This window comes from Oncorhynchus keta, chromosome 19 (genome assembly GCF_023373465.1).
Source record: "Oncorhynchus keta strain PuntledgeMale-10-30-2019 chromosome 19, Oket_V2, whole genome shotgun sequence".
Classification (NCBI taxonomy): Eukaryota; Metazoa; Chordata; class Actinopteri; order Salmoniformes; family Salmonidae; genus Oncorhynchus; species Oncorhynchus keta.
This window is the reverse complement of record NC_068439.1, coordinates 71,264,221-71,283,073: the sequence shown is the minus strand read 5'-3', so window position 1 is coordinate 71,283,073 and position 18,853 is coordinate 71,264,221. Positions and strand designations below refer to the sequence as shown.

Here is an 18,853-nt window from a genome sequence, read left to right as displayed (position 1 = left end):
GGAAGGAGGCAATGTAATGACTTTAACACAACACCTTGCAACCTCATCAAGAGGTTTGGACCTCTTGGTGTAACGGTTCAGGTGTTGGCTTGACAGTTGCTGGTCCCAGGTTCAAATCCTGAGCCAGTTGCTGGTCCCAGGTTAAAATCCTGGTCGGGGCAACTACCCACCCGAATTCACTAATATATTTCCTCATGTTCAGGGACCAATCACAATGGGAATATAAAACAACATGTGATGTTAATGAAGTTCAAACATCTCATAAATTGTTTTTAGAGGTAAACTGATCAATAGATTGTAGGTACATCGTGTTGTACTTTTCAATGGAAGGAGGTCATTTAGAAAAAATATATATAACATCCTCCTTCATTTCTCTATCTGTAAAACCCAACCCTGGCGAAGGCTAAGGGCCAAAACATGTTTACTCTTAACAATTAAGAAGCAGTTTAATCAATGATTGCTAATATTCAGTGAGTCTTGTTGTATTGTCTATCCTACTGGTAAAAAAATGTTTTACAGATTATAGGGCGATTTCTTCTATAAATAAACATTATTCCATAATACGACCCAATCCAAACAGCAGGTGGCAGTACTGGTACATTAATTGTTTTAGGCTTGTGTTTTTCCTTCCCAAACACTGAAAGGGATTACCTCATAATCAGGGAAAACCCTGTTCATGACGCCTTGTGCTCGACAGAGGGCTCTTCGCGATGCCACATATCTCAGAATACAGCAATTCCCCCTCCTGAGCTTTTACGGCTCTATAACGCATACAAATGACATTTTTCCACCGAACAGTTGATTTTGATAAGCGCACCAACTACTAGAGCTGTCTATTATACTTTTTAAGAAGAGAGAGAGACATAAACATTGATGTCCACTGACAGCAAGGCTGTTGTCGATAATACTTGAGCCAAACTGCAACGACTAGAAAAGGTCGTTTGAAAGGATAGTCTGGATGGAAAACAAGGCTCCTGTCCTTCCTCAAGAAAACTGACAAGCAATAGTCCGAATTCAAGGTAACCTGGATACATAACATCATGTTGTTACAATGTAAATGTTACAGATTAGCTGTGCATGTTGTTTGGACGCAGCAGTTACGTGTTGTTACAATGTAACAACACATATCGAGGCAGTCTGTGCTCTGCTTGCGTCAACGGAATGTTAATTTTGTTTGGTTTATGATGTGTTTTGCGTGTGTGGTCTGCTTTTTGTATTTTTTTTTTATGTTTATAAAGGATTCTTATATTCCCTTAAGGGATGTAGGCTATAGCTGTCATGGAATGGTTTGTGAAGTAGGAAACTGACCTACACTACAATGATGTCTGTGGAGATAGGCTGCACATACACTTAATAATTCCCAGCATGGCTCTTATCCGATTCAGTAGATCAGGGGTATTTCCTTGCACAGGGACCCTTCCCAGGCAAACAGGTGACCAGGGACCCGTCCCGGGCAAACCGGTGACCAGGGACCCGTCCCGGGCAAACCAGCGACCAGGGACCCCATGATACCTTAGCGAACTATTTTCTCATCAAGTGAATGATAATGGCAAGGAGAAATAATCAACATTTTTAAATAAATAGATTTGGTACATAGTTTTTAATTATTTTGACATCCTGACATTATAATTGGAAGAGGAAGTATAAACTATAACATTTACATTTAAGTCATTTAGCAGACGCTCTTATCCAGAGAGACTTACAAATTGGTGCATTCACCTTATGACATCCAGTGGAACAGCCACTTTACAATAGTGCATCTAAATCTTTTAAGGGGGGTGAGAAGGATTACTTTATCCTATCCTAGGTATTCCTTAAAGAGGTGGGGTTTCAGGTGTCTCCGGAAGGTGGTGATTGACTCCGCTGTCCTGGCGTCGTGAGGGAGTTTGTTCCACCATTGGGGGGCCAGAGCAGCGAACAGTTTTGACTGGGCTGAGCGGGAACTGTACTTCCTCAGTGGTAGGGAGGCGAGCAGGCCAGAGGTGGATGAACGCAGTGCCCTTGTTTGGGTGTAGGGCCTGATCAGAGCCTGGAGGTACTGAGGTGCCGTTCCCCTCACAGCTCCGTAGGCAAGCACCGTGGTCTTGTAGCGGATGCGAGCTTCAACTGGAAGCCAGTGGAGAGAGCGGAGGAGCGGGGTGACGTGAGAGAACTTGGGAAGGTTGAACACCAGACGGGCTGCGGCGTTCTGGATGAGTTGTAGGGTTTAATGGCACAGGCAGGGAGCCCAGCCAACAGCGAGTTGCAGTAATCCAGACGGGAGATGACAAGTGCCTGGATTAGGACCTGCGCCGCTTCCTGTGTGAGGCAGGGTCATACTCTGCGGATGTTGTAGAGCATGAACCTACAGGAACGGGCCACCGCCTTGATGTTAGTTGAGAACGACAGGGTGTTGTCCAGGATCACGCCAAGGTTCTTAGCGCTCTGGGAGGAGGACACAATGGAGTTGTCAACCGTGATGGCGAGATCATGGAACGGGCAGTCCTTCCCCAGGAGGAAGAGGAGCTCCGTCTTGCCGAGGTTCAGCTTGAGGTGGTGATCCGTCATCCACACTGATATGTCTGCCAGACATGCAGAGATGCGATTCGCCACCTGGTCATCAGAAGGGGGAAAGGAGAAGATTAATTGTGTGTCGTCTGCATAGCAATGATAGGAGAGACCATGTGAGGTTATGACAGAGCCAAGTGACTTGGTGTATAGCGAGAATAGGAGAGGGCCTAGAACAGAGCCCTGGGGGACACCACTATAACATAGCCTAGTAGCTAGAAAGATACATTACATGAACAAAAGTATGTGGACACCTGCTAGTCGAACATCTCATTCCAAAACCATGGGCATTAATATGGAGTTGGTACCCCCTTTGCTGCTATAACAGCCTCCACTCTTCTGGGAAGGCTTTCCACTAGATGTTGGAACATTGCTGTGGAGACATGCATCCTTTCAGCCACAAGAGCGTTAGTGAGGTCGGGCACTGATGTTGGGCGATTAGGCCTGGCTCGCAGTCAGCGTTCCAATTCATCCCAAAGGTGTTCGATGGGGTTGAAGTCAGGGCTCTGTGCAGGCCAGTCAAGTTCTCCCACACCAATCTCAACACACCATTCTGTATGGACCTCGCGTTGTGCACATGGGCATTGTCATGCTGAAACAGGAAAGGGCCTTCCCCAAACTGTTGCCACAAAGTTGGAAGCACAGAATCGTCTAGAATGTCATTGTATGCTGTAGCTTTAAGATTTCCCTTCACTGGAACTAATAGGCCTCGCACGAACCATGAAAAACAGCCCCAGACCATTATTCCTCCTTCACCAAATTGGCAGTTGGCACTATGCATTCGGGCAGGTAGCGTTCTCCTGGCAGCCAAACCCAGATTTGTCCATAGGACTGCCAGATCGTGAAGTGTGATTCCACTGCTCCAGAGTCCAATGGTGACAAGCTTTACACCACTCCAGCCAACACTTGGCATTGCACATGGTGTTCTTAGGCTCTAGGTACAGCTGCTCGGCCATGGAAACCTATTTCATGAAGCTCCCAACAAACAGTTCTTGTGCTGATGTTGCTTCCAGTGGCAGTTTCAAACTCGATAGTGAGTGTTGCAACTGATGACAGATTATTTTTACATGCTTCAGCACTTGGCGGTCCCGTTCTGTGAGCTTGTGTCCCTACCACTTCACGGCTGAGATGTTGTTGCTCCTAAATGTTTCCACTTCACAATAACAGCACTTACAGTTGACCAGGGCAGCTCTCGCAGAGCAGAATTTGACAAACTGACTTGTTGGAAAGGTGGCATTCTATAACAGTGCCACGTTGAAAGTCACTGAGCTCCTCAGTAAGGCCATTCTGCTGCCAATGTGGAGATTGCATGGCTGTGCTCAATTTTATACACCTGTCAAAATGTGTTTATTCCGTTGTTGCTGGCGATATTCATAAACACATTGAACAAATAAATAAATGATCACTTTAAAATATTGTAGAACCCCCTGCAGTACCTTGACCCCCGGTTGAATACCCCTGCAGTAGCTTGACTCCAGGTTGAATACCCCTGCAGTACCTTGATCCCCAGTTGAGTACCCCTGTAGTACCTTGACCCCCGGTTGAATAACCCTGCAGTAGCTTGACCTCCGGTTGAATACCCCTGCAGTACCTTGATCCCCGGTTGAATACCCCTGCAGTACCTTGACCCCCGGTTGAATACCCCTGCAGTACCTTGATCCCCGGTTGAATACCCCTGCAGTACCTTGACCTCCGGTTGAATACCCCTGTAGTACCTTGACCTCCGGTTGAATACCCCTGCAGTAGCTTGACCTCCGGTTGAATACCCCTGCAGTACCTTGATCCCCGGTTGAATACCCCTGCAGTACCTTGACCCCCGGTTGAATACCCCTGCAGTACCTTGACCCCCGGTTGAATACCCCTGCAGTACCTTGATCCCCGGTTGAATACCCCTGCAGTACCTTGATCCCCGGTTGAATACCCCTGCAGTACCTTGACCTCCGGTTGAATACCCCTGTAGTACCTTGACCTCCGGTTGAATACCCCTGCAGTAGCTTGACCTCCGGTTGAATACCCCTGCAGTACCTTGATCCCCGGTTGAATACCCCTGCAGTACCTTGACCCCCGGTTGAATACCCCTGCAGTACCTTGACCCCCGGTTGAATACCCCTGCAGTACCTTGACCCCCGGTTGAATACCCCTGCAGTACCTTGATCCCCGGTTGAATACCCCTGCAGTACCTTGATCCCCGGTTGAATACCCCTGCAGTACCTTGATCCCCGGTTGAATACCCCTGCAGTACCTTGATCCCCGGTTGAATACCCCTGCAGTACCTTGACCCCCGGTTGAATACCCCTGCAGTACCTTGATCCCCTGTTGAGTACCCCTGCAGTACCTTGACCCCCGGTTGAATACCCCTGCAGTACCTTGATCCCCAGTTGAATACCCCTGCAGTAGCTTGACTCCAGGTTGAATACCCCTGCAGTACCTTGACCCCCGGTTGAATACCCCTGCAGTACCTTGACCCCCGGTTGAATACCCCTGCAGTAGATACTTTTTTGGGGGGACTGATAGGACATCACCTCCATGGCAGCACAGTGAACCCACCTATTTAATTGTGTCAAACTGTTCTTGAACAACACCCTTGTTTCTTCAAAGGCAATGTTCTCTTTTCCCTATTTTTTGTTAAATACTCTTTGTTAACCATAATATCAGTCAGCAATTGAAGATCAGGCCAAATCAAATAAAAATCATGTTGTTGTGAATATGAATTGGCAAGCCTAACGAGCCTATGTAGGATCATGTCAACCAAATAGTTCTGCTGACGTACAGTAGTGGGCATTGCTTGTATAACCCTCTGCAGGAGGTGATTCATGTTTTGTAAATGTACAGGCTTAGTGCCGTGGGCTTTGGCTTGTTCTGGCCTTATATGATGAGAACCAGTCTGAAAGAAAGTAAGGATGTGTCCCAAATATCACTGTATTTCCTACTTAGTAGTGTACTACTTTTGAACAGAGCCCTATGGGCCCTAGTCAACAATAGTGCACTGCACTATAGTGAATAGGGTGCCATTTGGGAGCTACCTTCCTGGAGGTTTTCACTCCAATCTCAATTGTAACTAACCTGACTCAGCTTATCAACCAGCTAATTATTAGATTATTAGGGGGCGGCAGGGTAGCCTAGTGGTTAGAGCGTTGGACTAGTAAGGTTGCAAGTTCAAACCCCCGGGCTGACAAGGTACAAATCTGTCGTTCTGCCCTTGAACAGGCATTTAACTCACTAGGCTGTCATTGACTTGCCTAGTAAAATATAAATAAAACAATTTAGGTATGTTAGATTTGGGTTGGAGCGAAAACCTACAGGATGGAAGCTCTTTGGGAGCAGGGAGTTGGAGAGCCCTGGGCTAGAACATGGTGATTATTTTCCCTATGGCTATTTGTCATTCTTACCAGTCCAGTCACTCACAACAAGTGGATCTTTACAAGAGGAGATACATTCCTCAAATTAGCCTCATTGTGGAGTGAGCCACACTTAATTGAACACTTAGGAAGTTTGAGGTAAAATAGTGCACTATTTAGGGAATAAGGTTCCATTTAGGACGCACGTCGTGATTCGTCATTATATCGTTACATCATGTCCCACCAGCCAGTGAGGTAACACAGCCCCTTACATTGTATGGCCCAGTGGGCACACATAGCAGAACTTCTGAGTTAGAAGGCTCCTTCAGAAGCTCACTGTGATCAGACAGGCCTAGTAGCTGCTGCTTGACAGGCCTAGTAGTCTGCAGACACAGAAAAGCCTCTTGACCCACCAGCCTAGTGTGACTGAAGGTATACTGAAGGTACAGCTGTCCAACCAAGTCTTTGATATAGGATTGTTACTTCAGTAGCAGCAATGACCCAAATATTGTAACCGTTTCAAAATATATATTATGTCTCTCTTTGCACAGTATTTAGATCCTGAATTGTCTGAAAAAACTCCATGATACCTATAAAGCAAGCAGATCCATTTTTACCTCATGTTCACCTTACCTATCCACAGCTCCCATTGGGTTTGAACATACAACTACTGTGTGCCCCCTCTCTCTGAATCCCTCTAACAACGACCACACAGGTCCAGAACCTAGCTCTGGTCCAGAACCTAGCTCTGGTCCAGGCCGTCATGTACGGCTTGCTGGCGCTGAAGGCTCCTAGTGCCCTGGAACAGAGCTAAGGAGAACCATTCTGGGTTGAGAGGGAAGGAGAGTGCAAGGTGCAGCTGGATTAGTGTAAATGGAGCTGAAGAATGTTTCTTTCATGAGTAGTGAGACAGGGTTCCAGTGCTGAATCCAGAACACTATGTGCCTGCCAGGCAGCTGGCTCCCAGTCTTCCTGCCCACAGCATAGCCACACAGTACACTCTGCCCAGGCCAAGCTAGCCACAGCCACACACAGAGAGGTTTGTCTGTCTGCAGACAGCAGCAACCTGCTTTCTCTGCCCAGTGCACTGCCCTGTCAGGACAGACCCGTAGATAAAAATCCCAGAGCTGGCAGGAGACCACTCATTCAGTAGAAAGCCATACGGTTGGTGTGGTTAGATGGACAGCACTGTTAGCTTTTGATGTGGTACATTCATATGAATGGTTTGGGAACTAATCTCTCGTGACGTGAACATTATTTGGTTCTGGGTGCCAACATTAGAACAGGTTCTTCTAGCTCCTATCTCTGTTAGTTATCTGAATTCTGCATCTGAGATCAGAAGTGTCCGTTCTTACTAGGACCGGGTCTACTCCATAGCTGTGATGGTACTTCAAGGGTAAGTCTTCATAAAGATTTCTGTCTGATCAATGTATGATCAGTTCAGAAGCATTGATTGTATGTGTGGTGATGGTGAATGCTGATATATGTGGTAATCCAGGAAATGTTAAGAGATTTCATTTGTGTTCTATTCTGCTTTTACTCTGTTGTTCTGTTAGTGAACCTTGTGTCCTCTGGTAGACTGGAAGTCATTTCAGTCACATGTCATGCCTGCAGGTGGAATGTGATGGGCTTAGTCCCTAATTTGTATTTGTATTTGTTAAAAGTAGTGCACTATGTGGGGAATAGTGTGCCATTTGGAACGTAACCATGGTGTCAGACTTTACAAGTAAACATGGTAAGTGTTCGCAAAGTAAGTCCTCTAAGCATCTTAAAGATGTCTGTGTGACTGACTGTGAAGAAATCCAGCGGAAAGTGAGAAATCCACCCAGCCCACGCCAGCTGTTGAATTTGTGATTCATGTCAAGTTCAGCTTTAGCTCATTTGCACCCAGCAAACTTTTGTCTGACAGTAGGCTACATTTATATGCACTGATAGCAAAGGCTTAGCTCACCGTTCAATCTGCATTCAGTGATGAAATACACTAAACCATCCTCCATGTAAAGGTAGTGAAAACATTGCATCCCTTTATAGTCAGAGTGTTTAAAAACCTTTGTTGGGCCATAAAGCACTGTGTCCTCATTATCCAATGGCCATAAAATGGATTTAGTTCAAATATACATTTTCATTCCATGGTGTGTGGCTTCTTCCATCTCTAGCAGTAACCAGACAGGAAGACTTTGAGTCACCTGCTTGCTTCACCATAACAAACACCACTACAGTACATAGCCCATATTTTTCTGATTTGATTAGGCACCTTGAGAAAACACAAATTGTTGGGTATTGTAAGTGATCACTAATCCCCCTTGATCCCCAACCAAGCATTCATCTAATCTGGTGATCACTAATCCCCCTTGATCCCCAACCAAGCATTCGTCTAATCTGGTGATCACTAATCCCCCTTGATCCCCAACCAAGTATTCATCTAATCTGGTGATCACTAATCCCCCTTGATCCCCAACCAAGTATTCATCTAATCTGGTGATCACTAATCCCCCTTGATCCCCAACCAAGCATTCATCTAATCTGGTGATCACTAATCCCCCTTGATCCCCAACCAAGCATTCATCTAATCTGGTGATCACTAATCCCCCTTGATCCCCAACCAAGCATTCATCTAATCTGGTGATCACTAATCCCCCTTGATCCCCAACCAAGCATTCATCTAATCTGTGTTTGTGTCCAGCTAGCTAAGTGGATCATGTCATTCACATGAAATGACATTCCATCTGATAGAGGCTCATCACTAATGTGGCAGTAGTATATGAAGTATCTATTGATCATATACATGCATGTACTCATGTATATACTGTACATGCATATGTTTGTGTTTACTGTATAGACTAATGCTACACCACTGTTATTGATTCCTGAAAGGGGTATGCTGTATAGGGCATTTCCCTATCCCCTTCCCAATTCCAATCTCTAAATACTATGAATTTAAGTGGACTTGTCTTTCAGCTCTCCTAGTAGCCTCACCAGTGCATGCACCCCCACCCCCAGCATGCCTATATCCTGCCTGTGTGAATGGGGCCTTTAGGATTCAGCAGGAAGGGTGCCAGTTGTTTCTCGTGCCAACAACAGGAAATGCTGTGGTTTCCTCAGGCTGCTGTCACTTCCTTTCCTTGGCTCCCGGGTCCAGGACTCAGTAGAAGGCTACGGGGGCGTCCCAAATTGCATCCTATTCACTATTTAGTGCACAACTTTTGGCAATAGGGTTCTGGTCAAAAGTAGTGCACTATATAGGGAATATAGGGTTCCATTTGGGATTCAGGGAATATAGGGTGCCATTTGGGATTCAGACTATGTTTGGGGCTGGGCTATAATCTTGGAAAGGATAGAATAGGAATGAATCCCTTTCTAATGTTATCACTTCATTGTAAACAGTACTGGAGAAGAATACATTTTAGATGAGAAGAGCATGTTTGTTTAGAAATATAGGCTGAGTACTGAGCACAAAGGGAGGAACAGTCATATTTCCTCTTGTGAACTGAACACATTTTCTTTGTGTCCAGAATGGCACCCTATTCCTTATATAGTGTACTACTTTTGACCAGACACCTATTGGTATTGGTCAAAAGTAGTGCACTAAATAGGGAATAGGGTGCCATTTGGGACATAGCCCTATACCACTGCCTCTCCTCTCATCCTGGGACCAGCCTGTCACTCACTACTAACTCACTGGCTCACGTCCATGTATTATAAACACATACTGTACTGTGTTTCTTAACTGTACCTCTCCCTTTTCCCTCCACTCCCTTTCTCGTTTCCTCTAGTATTGTGTTCTCAATTGAATGTTTCAGCTTGCTCTCTCCTCCCTCTCTATTTCCCCCTCTCCCTGGCATGCAGTACAGTAGTAGTGTGTATTGTACCAAGGCTGATCAGATGGAGCAGTGCTGTTCCTGGTGTAGGGAGGGCAGGTGATGTAATCAATGTAACCTCTCTCTCTCGCGCACTCTTTTTTTCTCTGTCTGTCTCTTTCTCTCTCACTCCATCTTTTCCTCTCGCTCGCTCTTTCTCTCTCCCCATGTCTCTCTCCATATTTCTCTATCTCCCTTGCATTCTCTTTTTGTTCATCTGTCCCTATATGTCCCTCTATAATTTCTTCAATTCAAAAGGCTTTATTGGCATGAGAAACATAGTTTATTAGGTACACCACCCTGTTCACAAAAATGATTCGCTCCTACAGACAGTGAGTCGCGTGGCCGTGGCTTGCTATATTAAGCAGGCATCGAGGCATTCAGTTACTGTTCGATTGAACGTTAGAATGGGCAAAACAAGTGACCTAAGTGACTAACGGGGTATGATCATCGGTGCCAGGTGCGGCGGTTCCAGTATCTCAGAAACGACCTGCCTCCTGGGCTTTTCACGTACGACAGAGTCTACGGTTTACAGAGAATAGTGCAACAAACAAAAAACATCCAGTCAGCAGCAGTCCTGTGGGCGAAAACAGCTCGTTGATGAAAGGTCAAAGGAGAATGGCAAGAAATCTGCAAATAACAGTGCATTACAACAGTGGTGTGCAGAACGGCATCTGGGAATGCAGAACTCCCCGGTCCTTGTCACGCATGGGCTATTGCAGCAGACAACCACACCGGGTTCCACTCCTATCAGCTAAACACAAGAAGCATCAGCTCCAGTGGCCACAACAAAAGGGGAGACCACACATTACTTAACTGTAAAAAGGAATACATTTAAACTAAATAATAAATACAAAAATGTTGTATGGTGAGAACAGACCAAAAAAACAAAAGGTGGTGGAAGCCAGCATGCACATCCACCCAGACCAGAGACAACACTGTTCATGAAGTGCTGGAATGTTGCAGGTGTATAATGCAAACTAAAGTTCTGTTTAGACACTTTGCACACCACCATGAAAGGACCCGTGAAATTAGCCTGAAAAAGAGAACCTACAATAGGTAACAGAGCTAAAACCTGGTCGCCAGGGCTAAATGGTCTATGTTCAGACCGACAGTCATAAATATTCTTCATCTTTACTTGTGCAATTTCTCTCTCTCTTTTTCAATTTCACTAGTAGAGGGCAGTCTATTACGAAAACCATTGACATAATCAAGCACATTTAGTGGTGGCTCTATTGTTCCGCAGCTGTCCTACAACACAGCCAGAGGGCCACGTGCCGCATGTCCAAAAAACAAATAATTTGGACTAAATCCTGTACTCTCCTGACAACTTCTGGCAAACAGTTCCTTCAAAGATGGGTCATCCTGCTGTTCCTTCAACAAATCATCACAAGAAACAGATGGAGATATTCAGGCAAAGGCTGGTCAAACGGTTCTGTAACAGACAGAATTATATTCAGTTACTGACACCTCACGGCTCATGGCACGTGTCACTGCACAAGCTGGTTAGATAACAGGACTATCTGGAGAGTTCTTACTCCTCACTAGCAGGGAGAACAGGGGTTTGACTCCTCAGGAGCAGGGAGAACAGGGGTCTGACTCCTCAGGAGCAGGGAGAACAGGGGTCTGACTCCTCAGGAGCAGGGAGGACAGGAGTCTGACTCCTCAGGAGCAGGGAGAACAGGGGTCTGACTCCTCAGGAGCAGGGAGAACAGGGGTCTGACTCCTCAAGAGCAGGGAGAACAGGGTCTGACTCCTCAGGAGCAGGGAGAACAGGGGTCTGCCTCCTCAGGAGCAGGGAGAACAGGGGCCTGACTCCTCAGGATCAGGGAGAACAGGGGTCTGACTCCTCAGGAGCAGGGAGAACAGGGGTCTGACTCCTCAGGAGCAGGGAGAACAGGGGTCTGACTCCTCAGGAGCAGGGGGAACAGGGGTCTGACTCCTCAGGAGCAGGGAGAACAGGGGTTTGCTGACCTCTACACCAGCTAACTGGTTACCAAGAATGAGACCAATACCCTGAACTGGTAGATGAGGATGCACCAACACAAACCTTTCACAAGATCTGAGTCAAGTTTCAATGTATGCCCAGGCACAGGAAAAACAAACAACCCCATCCCACAAATGAGTATAGAATCACCTGTATCTGACTCACAAACAAATGATTCCACAGAGCCTGTGTCTCGCAAGATTTTGACTTGCACTTTCTCATCCCGTCCTACCAGGAAGATATATCCCTCAGAAATGTATGCAGCATAGTCAGCATAGTTGCTTTTGCTTTTGCTTTAAGGACAGGACATTCATTTTTGCAGTGTCCTTTACCTTGACAGTAGTTACATACTCTGGTTAGATCATTTCTACCTCATATGCCACAATCAACCTCATTGATCTGCTCCAAACCTTGAAAACTTTTGGTGAGGGTAGCAGTACTCTAGTACGGGCAGTTTCAGAATGATGACCAGGATCCACAAAAAAGCTTTTATGGGTCAAGACATACTCATCTGATTGAACTGCTGCCACACAGACTTTTCACCTTGTGCTCACTAATATAAGTTGTGACACGCTCTGGAACTGAATTCTTAAACTGATCAAGTACCACCAGATCAGACAGTTGCTCAAATGTCACCTCTGTGACAGAGCACCAACGATTAAACTGAGAAACTAAATTACGTGCACATTTTACGTAGGTTTGCTTGTCACCTCTCTTCCAATTTGAAAATGCTGCTTATAAGCCTCGGGGATCAATTTGTAGGCTTTTAACAACTCATTGTTCACCGTTTCATAGACCTGAATCTGCTATACTTAACCCTGAACAGGCCTCTTGAGCTTCACCAGTTAACACACAGTGTAGCAGTAAAGTACGATTTGCATCAATCTCTAGATTCTGCTACTCGCTCAAAGGGAGAGAAACATGTTTCTTGGTCCTTTTCATTAAACTTAGGAAGTAAATGCACATTTCTTACGTCCTCAGTTGGATAGTTTACCCTCTCTGATTAGGTCTAGTTTATACTGTTCCATCTGTCATTTTGCCAACTCAGTTTGTTTAATCTGCTATTTTTCTAGTTGCAGCATTAACTCGTTGCTCAAAACTTAAACCAGTGACACCTGGTGACACAACTGGAGTAACAAACTGTGGCTCTCGAACAGTTAGGATACCTTCCTCAACTAGTTTGGCTTTTAGATTGGCCTTCATATTGTTTTTCAATTGCTTACGATCTAATTCAATATTGTAGTGCTCAGCAATCTGTGCCATCTGCTCTTTAGTGCACTGCTCTAAACGTGCTTCAGACGGGCACTCAACTTGTCCACATTATTAGCCATGATAAACTCAACTAAAGTACCAATTAGACTGTGACAAAAGGCTGTACATAGTGTACCCTGATAATGTGAAGAACAACCAACACAAAATGGACCCTCCCCGGCCTAATTAATATACCCATCTAACTGACTATTTAACCAAAAACCCTAGTATTTGTGCAGACACTGGCTTTGGGTCAGTCACAGTGGTCAGGTATTCTGTTTAGGACCAAATAACAATATTTTTTATCTCGCTCTCTCTCAATATTGACAACTCTCTCTTTCAGTGTCTCTCTATCTTTCCTCTTTCTTGCTTTCGCTCTATTTTTCTATCTCTCTCAGAAGCCCGGTACAAGCTAGAGAGGAACTATTAACTGACTACCTGATCACAGAATTGTATTCTAGTTTGCTGTTTCATTAACCTGAACTAGTTTTGTTATTTTCTTGGTGCTGGACGTCTCACCATTGGCCTTATCAAGTGAAATACCACAGTCTGAGGTTTCTGTTCCCTTTATGTAAGAGCCACTAGAGGAGATGTGTTGTATTACTGTACAAAAGGTTTGAACTTTAGCTGAACTTTTTTCTTGATTGAGGAGAAATGACTCACGCTCTGCAGTGTTTTAGTGATTCACAAGGGGAGAGATCTCACTTGACTGTACTTGGGTTGGTCTCTGAAAAGGCAAAAGAGCATCCGCAAAGTCAATTTGCCCGCAGACTCAAGAGAAGAGATGAGAACCTTTTATAATTCAAATGATCTCTCATGAATTGCCTCTGGTATTTGTATCTATGTAGCTTACATTGTGCACTTAGTCTGTACTCAGCAATAAGTCCATGGAGTCTTACTGTAGGCTAGTAAGACTCCACCTTGGACAGCCTCGAGACATAGAGATGGGTATTGGTTATTTCGCTAGTTGACTTCGGTCCTCTGTAGCTCAGTTGGTAGAACATGATGCTTGCAACACCAGGATAGTGGGTTTGATTCCAGTGACCGACCTTATGTAAAATGAATGACTGTAAGTCTCTTTGGATAATAGTGTCTCCTAAATGGCATATATTATATATAACTGGACTGTTACTAGGAGACAGAGTTCTCCTCTAGTCTTTCCTGGTTATTCCACTGAGTTCCCAGTCTTTCCCTGTTAAAGAGGGTTAATGTAGAGCACGTGTCAAACTCAAAGCCTGTGGGTGGAAAAGCAACCTCAGTCAACATTGAAATGACTAAAACCAAATCGAAACTGTGTAGAAATTATATTGGACCTACATTTTTATACAGTAGTCTCTTCACTCTTTCCATGTTGCTAAGAATCATCGAAACGAAAGCTGAATTGTCAGGGAGCGTCAAAAATTCCAAAAACAATGGATAGAGGGCTATTTTTTGCTCATTTTGACAGCGAGGAAATATAACACATTTTCAGTTTGGGCCTCCAGACCTCGGTGAAGAGTGAATGCGGCCCGTCGGCAACATTTGTTTGACACTCCTGATGCAGAAAGAGGGTGCACACACAACAAATATGAAATACTTATCATACATTTTGTTAGTCTTTACATTTATTGGATTAATATAGTTAATATAGTTCATCTGTCCCTGACATTTCAGCTGCTGCCTTTCTCAAGGGATGTTGTTGCAAAGGGTTAGAGCGGTAGCTAGCTGGTGTAGGTCAGACGTGTTCATTCTGCCTGGTGTAGGTCAGATGCGGTCATTCTGACTGGTGTAGGTCAGATGTGTTTATTCTGACTGGTGTAGGTCAGATGTGTTTATTCTGACTGGTGTAGGTCAGATGTGTTCATTCTGACTGGTGTAGGTCAGATGTGTTCATTCTGACTGGTGTAGGTCAGATGTGGTCATTCTGACTGGTGTAGGTCAGATGTGTTTATTCTGACTGGTGTAGGTCAGATGTGTTCATTCTGACTGGTGTAGGTCAGATGTGTTTATTCAGACTGGTGTAGGTCAGATGTGTTCATTCTGCCTGGTGTAGGTCAGATGTGTTCATTCTGCCTGGTGTAGGTCAGATGTGTTAATTCTGCCTGGTGTAGGTCAGATGTGTTCATTCTGCCTGGTGTAGGTCAGATGTGTTCATTCTGACTGGTGTAGGTCAGATGTGTTCATTCTGCCTGGTTTAGGTCAGATGTGTTAATTCTGACTGGTGTAGGTCAGATGTGTTCATTCTGCCTGGTGTAGGTCAGATGTGTTCATTCTGACTGGTTTAGGTCAGATGTGTTCATTCTGCCTGGTGTAGGTCAGATGTGGTCATTCTGACTGGTGTAGGTCAGACATGTTAATTCTGCCTGGTGTAGGTCAGATGTGTTCATTCTGACTGGTGTAGGTCAGATGTGTTCATTCTGCCTGGTTTAGGTCAGATGTGTTCATTCTGCCTGGTTTAGGTCAGATGTGTTCATTCTGCCTGGTTTAGGTCAGATGTGTTCATTCTGCCTGGTGTAGGTCAGACATGTTAATTCTGCCTGGTGTAGGTCAGATGTGTTTATTCTGACTGGTGTGGGTCAGATGTGTTTATTCTGACTGGTGTAGGTCAGATGTGTTCATTCTGACTGGTGTAGGTCAGATGTGGTCATTCTGACTGGTGTAGGTCAGATGTGTTCATTCTGCCTGGTGTAGGTCAGATGTGTTTATTCTTACTGGTGTAGGTCAGATGTGTTCATTCTGACTGGTGTAGGTCAGATGTGTTCATTCTGCCTGGTGTAGGTCAGATGTGTTCATTCTGCCTGGTATAGGTCAGATGTGTTCATTCTGCCTGGTGTAGGTCAGATGTGTTCATTCTGACTGGTGTAGGTCAGATGTGTTCATTCTGCCTGGTTTAGGTCAGATGTGTTCATTCTGCCTGGTATAGGTCAGATGTGTTCATTCTGCCTGGTGTAGGTCAGATGTGTTCATTCTGCCTGGTGTAGGTCAGATGTGTTTATTCTGACTGGTGTAGGTCAGATGTGTTCATTCTGACTGGTGTAGGTCAGACATGTTAATTCTGCCTGGTGTAGGTCAGATGTGTTCATTCTGACTGGTGTAGGTCAGATGTGTTTATTCTGACTGGTGTAGGTCAGATGTGTTCATTCTGACTGGTGTAGGTCAGATGTGTTTATTCTGACTGGTGTAGGTCAGATGTGTTTATTCTGACTGGTGTAGGTCAGATGTGTTCATTCTGACTGGTGTAGGTCAGATGTGTTCATTCTGCCTGGTGTAGGTCAGATGTGTTTATTCTGACTGGTGTAGGTCAGATGTGTTCATTCTGACTGGTGTAGGTCAGATATGTTTATTCTGACTGGTGTAGGTCAGATGTGTTCATTCTGACTGGTGTAGGTCAGATGTGTTTATTCTGACTGGTGTAGGTCAGATGTGTTCATTCTGACTGGTGTAGGTCAGATGTGTTCATTCTGACTGGTGTAGGTCAGATGTGTTCATTCTGACTGGTGTAGGTCAGATGTGTTCATTCTGACTGGTGTAGGTCAGATGTGTTCATTCTGACTGGTGTAGGTCAGATGTGTTCATTCTGACTGGTGTAGGTCAGATGTGTTCATTCTGACTGGTGTAGGTCAGATGTGTTCATTCTGACTGGTGTAGGTCAGATGTGTTCATTCTGACTGGTGTAGGTCAGATGTGTTCATTCTGCCTGGTGTAGATCAGATGTGTTCATTCTGCCTGGTGTAGGTCAGATGTGTTCATTCTGCCTGGTGTAGGTCAGATGTGTTTATTCTGACTGGTGTAGATCAGATGTGTTCATTCTGACTGGTGTAGGTCAGATGTGTTCATTCTGACTGGTGTAGATCAGATGTGTTCATTCTGACTGGTTTAGGTCAGATGTGTTCATTCTGACTGGTGTAGGTCAGACATGTTAATTCTGCCTGGTGTAGGTCAGATGTGTTCATTCTGACTGGTGTAGATCAGATGTGTTCATTCTGACTGGTGTAGGTCAGATGTGTTCATTCTGACTGGTTTAGGTCAGATGTGTTCATTCTGCCTGGTGTAGGTCAGATGTGGTCATTCTGACTGGTGTAGGTCAGACATGTTAATTCTGCCTGGTGTAGGTCAGATGTGTTAATTCTGACTGGTGTAGGTCAGATGTGTTCATTCTGCCTGGTTTAGGTCAGATGTGTTCATTCTGCCTGGTGTAGGTCAGATGTGTTCATTCTGCCTGGTTTAGGTCAGATGTGTTCATTCTGCCTGGTTTAGGTCAGATGTGTTCATTCTGCCTGGTGTAGGTCAGATGTGTTCATTCTGCCTGGTTTAGTTAGGTCAGATGTGTTCATTCTGCCTGGTTTAGGTCAGATGTGTTCATTCTGCCTGGTTTAGGTCAGATGTGTTAATTCTGACTGGTGTAGGTCAGATGTGTTCATTCTGCCTGGTGTAGGTCAGATGTGGTCATTCTGACTGGTGTAGGTCAGACATGTTAATTCTGCCTGGTGTAGGTCAGATGTGTTAATTCTGACTGGTGTAGGTCAGATGTGTTCATTCTGCCTGGTTTAGGTCAGATGTGTTCATTCTGCCTGGTTTAGGTCAGATGTGTTCATTCTGCCTGGTTTAGGTCAGATGTGTTAATTCTGACTGGTTTAGGTCAGATGTGTTTATTCTGACTGGTGTAGGTCAGATGTGTTCATTCTGACTGGTGTAGGTCAGATGTGTTTATTCTGACTGGTGTAGGTCAGATGTGTTCATTCTGACTGGTGTAGGTCAGATGTGTTTATTCTGACTGGTTTAGGTCAGATGTGTTCATTCTGACTGGTGTAGGTCAGATGTGTTCATTCTGACTGGTGTAGGTCAGATGTGTTTATTCTGACTGGTTTAGGTCAGATGTGTTCATTCTGACTGGTGTAGGTCAGACATGTTAATTCTGCCTGGTGTAGGTCAGATGTGTTCATTCTGCCTGGTGTAGGTCAGATGTGTTTATTCTGACTGGTGTAGGTCAGATGTGTTTATTCTGACTGGTGTAGGTCAGATGTGTTCATTCTGACTGGTGTAGGTCAGATGTGTTCATTCTGACTGGTGTAGGTCAGATGTGTTCATTCTGCCTGGTGTAGGTCAGATGTGTTTATTCTGACTGGTGTAGGTCAGATGTGTTCATTCTGCCTGGTTTAGGTCAGATGTGTTTATTCTGACTGGTGTAGGTCAGATGTGTTCATTCTGCCTGGTGTAGGTCAGATGTGTTCATTCTGCCTGGTTTAGGTCAGATGTGTTTATTCTGACTGGTTTAGGTCAGATGTGTTCATTCTGACTGGTGTAGGTCAGACATGTTAATTCTGCCTGGTGTAGGTCAGATGTGTTCATTCTGACTGGTGTAGGTCAGATGTGTTCATTCTGCCTGGTGTAGGTCAGATGTGTTCATTCTGCCTGGTGTAGGTCAGATGTGTTCATTCTGCCTGGTTTAGGTCAGATGTGTTTATTCTGACTGGTTTAGCTCAGATGTGTTCATTCTGACTGGTGTAGGTCAGATGTGGTCATTCTGACTGGTGTAGGTCAGACATGTTAATTCTGCCTGGTGTAGGTCAGATGTGTTAATTCTGACTGGTGTAGGTCAGATGTGTTCATTCTGCCTGGTGTAGGTCAGATGTGTTCATTCTGCCTGGTGTAGGTCAGATGTGTTCATTCTGACTGGTTTAGGTCAGATGTGTTCATTCTGCCTGGTGTAGGTCAGATGTGGTCATTCTGACTGGTGTAGGTCAGACATGTTAATTCTGCCTAGTGTAGGTCAGATGTGTTAATTCTGACTGGTGTAGGTCAGATGTGTTCATTCTGCCGGGTTTCGGTCAGATGTGTTCATTCTGCCTGGTTTAGGTCAGATGTGTTCATTCTGACTGGTGTAGATCAGATGT

General features: G+C 44.9%; 1 protein-coding gene across 6 annotated transcripts in view; it reads left to right on the top strand.

Annotated features, from left to right (window-relative positions):
- Positions 1–702: 702 nt before the first annotated feature.
- The window catches only part of LOC118381876 (probable E3 ubiquitin-protein ligase RNF144A-A), a 78,311-nt gene continuing 60,160 nt past the window's right edge, over positions 703–18,853 (top strand). For 3 of the 6 annotated variants that reach the window (XM_052471239.1, XM_052471238.1, XM_052471237.1), the window contains exon 1: positions 7,022–7,281. In XM_052471239.1, coding sequence (XP_052327199.1) covers positions 7,268–7,281 — 14 coding nt within the window. In that variant the 5' untranslated portion in view covers positions 7,022–7,267. Of the gene's footprint in view, positions 1,020–7,020; positions 7,282–18,853 lie in introns of those variants that run through there. The other 3 variants (XM_052471235.1, XM_052471236.1, XM_052471234.1) reach the window with 3 other exon arrangements.